Source organism: Alligator sinensis, unplaced genomic scaffold (assembly GCF_000455745.1).
Source record: "Alligator sinensis unplaced genomic scaffold, ASM45574v1 scaffold93_2, whole genome shotgun sequence".
Taxonomy (NCBI): domain Eukaryota; kingdom Metazoa; phylum Chordata; order Crocodylia; family Alligatoridae; genus Alligator; species Alligator sinensis.
In genome coordinates, this window is record NW_005841854.1 from 3,202,215 (window position 1) to 3,208,926 (window position 6,712).

General features: G+C 42.9%; 1 protein-coding gene across 17 annotated transcripts in view; it reads left to right on the forward strand.

Moving 5' to 3' along the window:
- RYR2 (ryanodine receptor 2) overlaps window positions 1-6,712 on the forward strand; it is an 847,904-nt gene that overhangs the window by 601,168 nt on the left and 240,024 nt on the right. For all 17 annotated transcript variants that reach the window (XR_003095960.1, XM_025213656.1, XM_025213760.1 and 14 more), the window contains 3 exons: window positions 962-1,148; window positions 1,904-2,009; window positions 4,957-5,077. Coding sequence is in view for 16 of the 17 variants with exons in the window: in XM_025213656.1 (XP_025069441.1) it covers window positions 962-1,148; window positions 1,904-2,009; window positions 4,957-5,077 (414 nt within the window). In the remaining variant the exon portion in view is untranslated. The remainder of the gene's footprint in view (window positions 1-961; window positions 1,149-1,903; window positions 2,010-4,956; window positions 5,078-6,712) is intronic.

Consider the following 6,712-nt stretch of genomic DNA (forward strand, 5'->3'; position numbering starts at 1 on the left):
CCTGTACTGGGAAAGGCCCCCAAAATTCTGTTCATTCCACAACCCCCCCCCCCTCCCCTCACTCTCCAGATATACTGCTTGGTGTGGCACTGTCCTGCTCCTACAACCTGGCAGGACAGCATGGGGCTACCCCCTGCCATGGCAAAGACCCCTGGAGAGCGATTCTAGCACTTCTACCCAGTCAGCACCCAGGGCGGGTACCGTACTCTTCCTGCCCTCATGACACTACTACATATAGGGCCTGATTTCAGTATCCCCTCACTCTCCAGATATACTGCTTGGTGTGGCACTGTCCTGCTCCTACAACCTGGCAGGACAGCATGGGGCTACCCCCTGCCATGGCAAAGACCCCTGGAGAGCGATTCTAGCACTTCTACCCAGTCAGCACCCAGGGCGGGTACCGTACTCTTCCTGCCCTCATGACACTACTACATATAGGGCCTGATTTCAGTATTTACTTGCTTCATTGGTACATGTACAGCCTTCTGACACGAGTGCAAACTTCAGCATAGGTATATAGGATGTGCATTATTTTTATGTGTCCTTTTTATTTAATCACTTTTATGGTGAAAGTAATATTTAATCTGGCTCTTCTTATCTCTTTCTGATTTTACAATATCAAGTAAATTTTAATGATGTGGAAATCAAGACAATAGAGAACCTTTTTATACTTTTAAAAATGAACAGCAGCCAGAATCAAAGGATTTAAATATGAAAATACTAATCATCTTTGCTTCTTCTCGGTGGTATTATAAAATGTCATACTTCTGCTTGTTTATTATGTAACTGAGCATAATTTAAATTGTCTTTGGTGTTTAATTACATTCTACATTGTACTGATGTAGACATGATGCTTCTTCATCATGGTCTTTTATCTGATCATTTCTCAGAATTGTACTGAATTCATATTATCTTGAATTGTCATTCTTCCCCTTTCACTTCCCCACCCTTCATATGATAGGAGAGAGTGTTGAAGAGAATGCTAATGTTGTGGTCAGGCTGCTTATTCGTCGCCCTGAGTGCTTTGGTCCAGCACTGAGAGGTGAAGGAGGCAATGGTTTACTTGCTGCCATGGAGGAAGCTATAAAAATATCAGAAGATCCTACCAGAGATGGGCCTTCCCCTAGTAATGGATCCTGTAAAACCCTGTAAGTGCAAGAGAGCAATTTAACTAACCTATGCTTTTGGCTTAATCTCATTTGTCCAGTTCATCATGCCTTTTGTTAGTCTGTTCTTAAACTATTATCACATAATCTAGTTCACTGCATGGGAAGAAAATATCCTTCCCTTCTTCTTTAAGTTCTATAGGAAGTGTATCTTCTGCCAGCTGCCACCATCTCTGCCTTAACTCAGAGCTACCAACCAGGCAACTGGTTATCAATCTTGGTTTTCTTTTAGGATTCTTTCCTGCTGTTTGTCAGCCAGATAAGTAGGAATCAGATTCCTGTTTTGAAGGAAAATAGGTGCTGCATGTAGTCTGTACTTTCCCAGATGTTCCCTCCAAATACTAGAGGGCTCAGTGGAATCTCCTGCTACACATGACTAAAAAGGAGGATGTAAAGTAGCATTGTGTTAGGTTAGGTACCTCAGGCATTAAAATGCATGAAGACCTCTGTTCTCTAGGTACTTATTTTCTGTGCCCAATGAGTTGAAAAATATACCTGAAATTGCAACACTACAAAAAATAGAGGATAAAAAGTACTAGATATGCCAGTATAGTTTTGTTCTAAATTAATCTCATGGCAATCTGAAGGCAGTGAACTCACCCAGGATTTAGCTGTAATTGTGAGCAGATTCTGTTGCCTCGCCCTCCCAGCTTCTGTTGATTTTTTTGCTGATGTAAAAGCCTTACGCATCTTTATATTTCATATTTTGTTTCCATTAACAAATAAATAAACACAAGTGAGATGGAAGAACAAGAAGATGACACAATCCACATGGGAAATGCCATCATGACATTTTATGCTGCTTTGATTGACCTCTTAGGACGCTGTGCCCCTGAAATGCACGTAAGTCTTGTTTCTTCAGATACTGTCCAGTAGAGCTACTTTCTTGTTGATAGCTTGGTGGTCTAAACATTTGGCTTTTTACTATTTTGAAACAATGGTATGTCAGTGCAGTATGTAAACATGAGATCATTTTGATGAAAATGATTAAGGAACTGAGAGATGAATATTGGCTATAAGGATTTCCTAAAATCTGTGTATAGGCAAATTTTTCCCTCAGAAGCTAATAGCAAATCAGAATTCCAGAAGTAGTTGAAATGTTTTGCAATAGTACCTCTAGTACCTCTTGAAATGAGGTACTATTTGAAGTGTTTTACTTGTGTTTACACCTGAATGGGGGCAACACGTAGGAGTTGCATGGGACCTGGAGTCAGGCTTATCACCTTCCAGTTCCCCTGCCAGACCTGTGCCAGAGCTAGGACCTCCAGCCCCAATCCCCTCTACCTCTTATCTCCACGGCGGGGAGGAGAGGCTTGGGGAACCTCCTCCTCCTCTTTGACTCTCTGCTCTCCCTTCCCCTCTACCTACCATCCCTGTCAGAAAACAAAGGAGTGAAGGGACTGAGAGCAGAGTTGCAGGTCATTGCATACTACTCTAACACCCCTTGGCTGGTGCTAGAGGAGGCTGCAGTATTTTAAAATGTTACAGCTAGGGAATGGCACAGGGAACATACTTCTATCTCCTGCCTGAAAGGTTTCCTTTTCAAACTGTTTCCCAGTATGTTTCCCTTGGAAATGTTTCAAGTGTTACCATAAGCAGATCCAGGATTTGGGAAAGAGAGGTGAAGGAGCAGTGACTGGTGTTGCAGGGGTGGCTGCACCCTCTGCTTCCAGCCACAAACAGACCACACAGACTACAATGAAGTATAAGCAGCCAGGGACTTGAATCTGCTAAGAATCTCCCCTCCTGCTCTTGGCACCCCATCAGTGGGACCTCCTTTCTTCTCCCCCTCTCCCCTCTACTTATGCCTTTGGGCACAGGAAGGAAAGACCCACCTGACATTGCCTCTGTCAGCTGCCCCTTCCCTGCTCTAGTCAGGGCTTCAGGGAGTGGCTGTGCAGGGACCTAGGCTTGGCTGGGGACAGTAGTGGCAGCGGACAGATTCTCCATCCCTGAGCTGGTGGGGAATCTCCCAGGGGACATGGAAGGAAAGGGGAACCTCCCTGTCCCTGGCTGAGTCTGGGCTCAGCCAGCCCTGTCCCTGGCTGAGTCTGACTCCCTGCATAGCTCAGCTGGACTGTGACTGGAATAACTCTGGAGCTCCACTTTGTCTCAGATCAGTCAGGAAGTGGCATCCAGTGGGCAGGAGATAGGGGGAACGGATGGAAAGAAGGTGCCACTGAGCATGGAGGGGAAAGGAGCAGTTGTCAAGAGCAGTGTGGAAGAGTCTTACCTGCTTTGGAACTAAACAGAACTCTTTGGCTGCTGCCTCTATGGTGTGGGATGAAATGGGGATTGCTGCTGTGGCTGCACACCTCCTTTGGATCCTCTCCTGATTGTTACACCCCTCTGTACTCTCAGAGGGCACTATGTTGTACAAGGGCCTCTAAGTTTTCATCTTGAAAGAATGCCAGAGATTGATCCCCTTGTTTTTCCTTTTCCTGTCATTGATACTGATCCACTCTGCATTTCTAAAACATTTGAAAAGCATAACAAGAAAAAAGGAATAGAAGTGTAGAAGGAAGCTTATATCTCTCCTTTCAGAAGACAAAAAACAGTCCATTAATTTCTCTATTGCTTTCCTTGGGAGGGTCCAGAAGTTGTTTGTGAGCTCAATTTTTCTCAGGTGGGAGCACAGTGTGGTAACATCTAGCCTATCAAACTACTCAAACTTTCCTTCTTTTTGCATGATTGTAAAATAATTCTTAAGCAGCATTTTTTTACTCTCTTGGTATATATATTTTTAACAAATTATTTGATTCATAGAAAAGGAAAAATAATATTTTGTCCGATCAAAATACTAAGAATCAGTTCTGTTATGAGAGAGAAAGTAGTTTTTCATCTTGATGTGTGCATTTGCACTGAAGATACTACTCAAGGTTGGGGAATCATAATGTTAGGCCTTGAACAAATGCATATTACTATACAAAGATGGTCTCTGCCTCAAAACCTCAAAGGGCCTACAAACTTAACATCTAGTCCTTCAAAGAGTATAGGATTTTTTTTGCATGGGAGTAGTCCCAGTAAATTTAACAGAATTACCCCTATACTGAATTATTTACCTAATTCTTTGTTACATTGGATTTTGAATTATGAACAGAAATAATAGATGAATGAAGATGGGGTTAGGAAAGGTTATCTAAGACTCTTTTTTTAACATTGAATTCATAATTTGACACAATTTCTGTCAAAATTACATTAAATTTTGCAAGTTTGCTTCCTTGCATTGAGAAATATTTCTGGATTCACTTGAACTAAATGTCAGATTTGTACAGTCCTCAAATATTTTAGGTCACCCTTATTATAAATTATCTGATGTGAGAGGTGTATTACTATTATTATTTGTTAGATATAGAAACACTGTGCCCTGATTTTTTTTATAAGTTCCTGGCCACCTGAAGGAGCTGTGGACCAGGTTGGGATAGTGGAGCCAATGACAAGATAACTAAGCTCATTACCTGTTCAAGGGGCTTTTTGCACTAGGCCTGTTACATGTGCGCACCTTGCATTGTTCCCCAGGTGTCCCATCATTTAATATTGAAAATGAGATCATTCTTCCCAAATAACAAAAATTCCATGGTTCTAGAATCTATCAATTTGAATCAATGTGACAACAAATAAAATATAAATTGTGCAAAATGTATATTGTTCAGTGTAGTTTGACCCTGACTCATACTTACTTTAAAAATATGTACCTCAGAAGGTTTCTAGAGGGTGCAGGCAAAGGTAGATGCAGGTGTGGGGGTAAAATGCTTAATCCTTTTTCTTTTTCTTTTATGCTTTCATTTAGCTAATCCATGCCGGCAAAGGGGAAGCCATTAGGATCAGGTCAATACTGCGGTCTTTGATTCCATTGGAAGACTTGGTGGGTGTAATTAGCATTCCTTTCCACATGCCAACAATAGCGAAAGGTAAGAAGATTGCTGTTGAGATGTTTCTTCCTCCACCTTCTGTTCTTTTGATTTTGTTTGGATGCTTGTATTTCCTTCCATATCCACTGGAAATTAATGTTTTCTTAATGTGCACTACAAAATTCATACTACATTTTTGGATGTTGTAGATAATGTTGGCTAATGACCCACTGATTTCAGTGAGATCATCATTGAGACCAGAGTTGTCCTAAGGAAGAGCAACAAAGTGAGAATATTTAAGCCCTTTGGGATACTAGAACAGGCTAACAAAAACAAGGAGTTAAGCAAAATAACTAGCATGAAATGTGCCAGTGCCTATACAACAAACTGGATGAGTGACACAGGGCCGGTCCATGGGCCCAGTATGGCACATGGGGCTGCGTCATCTAGCCCATGGAACGCCCCACAGATCTAGAAATGTGACGGCAGGACAAGTGTCAGCAGTATTAATTGCTGTAGTAATTAACATTGCCTCTGCTCCTCTGCCACCAATATCTTGCCTCTTGGGAGCCTAGTGGCCAGGTTCAGCCCATGGGCTATATCATACCCCAGTTGTAAAGGCACTCTTTTGCCTCAAGGAACTCCTTTGTGCCCTCAATGGTTTCCACTATTTACTAGCCAAACAAGTCTGTCTATTTTTGGGTTTTGTTTTGTTTTTTTAATGGAGGGAGAAGGCTTTCTATCTAGCAGTTATAGAAGTAATCCGTTAATTTTTTTCTTAGTTTAACCATTTCAACTAAAATTCCATGTCAGGTTTTTATCATTGTCATTGCTGGCAAATTAAAGATAATTTCTGTATTTTTCCCATTTAATTTAGAGCCCTCTTGTAGTCTAGACCCTCAGAATGATACAACACTAATATGTTTGATTAAGTGATATCACTGGAAGCATTTAATCTCCTGTAGTGCAGACATTTGGTACAGGTGTCACAAAGCTATATATGAATTGATTGTGCTGGAGCTTGCTAATTAGCATGCTAATTAGCATGCTAGTGGGCTCCAAGATGAACATGAGTCGGCAGTGTGACGAAGCTGTGCGGGCCGGGAGCGGTCCGAGGTTCTCGGGGGCGCGTGGCGGGCTGTGGCCAGCAGCCCTGGCACGTGGGTCGGGGAATGCAGGCCGGCGGACTAGAATTAGGCATGGACGCTTAGCGGTTGATTAAAGATTATTTTACTTACACCGAAGATGGTCGCGGTGCAGGCAGGAAAACTTGCTTGAGTTGCGGTTACAGACAGAAAAGAAGAGAGGCGGACAAGAGTTCCTTCCACGCGAACCTCTAGCCCAATCCGGTTGAAGGCTCTAAACACGCGAGCCCGTCATGTCAACCGAAGAAAACAACTCGGAGAAAGAGCTCTGGATACACTCACACGAAGTTTGCTAGGCTCCGTGGAACTTGCGCGCAGGGAAGGGGTTCGTCGAGGGATTATTCGGCGACGGGGAGAGGCCAGAGGCTGATCAGACCCCTATAGCCTTCTCAAGGTATACGCTGGGTCCAATAGACTCCGCAGCACTTAGAGATCTTCACGAGATGTGAAGTTCTCCTCCAGATGGTTGTGAAATCCTCCCTTGCAGGGTTCTCCTTGGAGTTCTCCAACTTGGGTGGAAACGGCTCAAGCCTCTTATACGGCTAGCCAG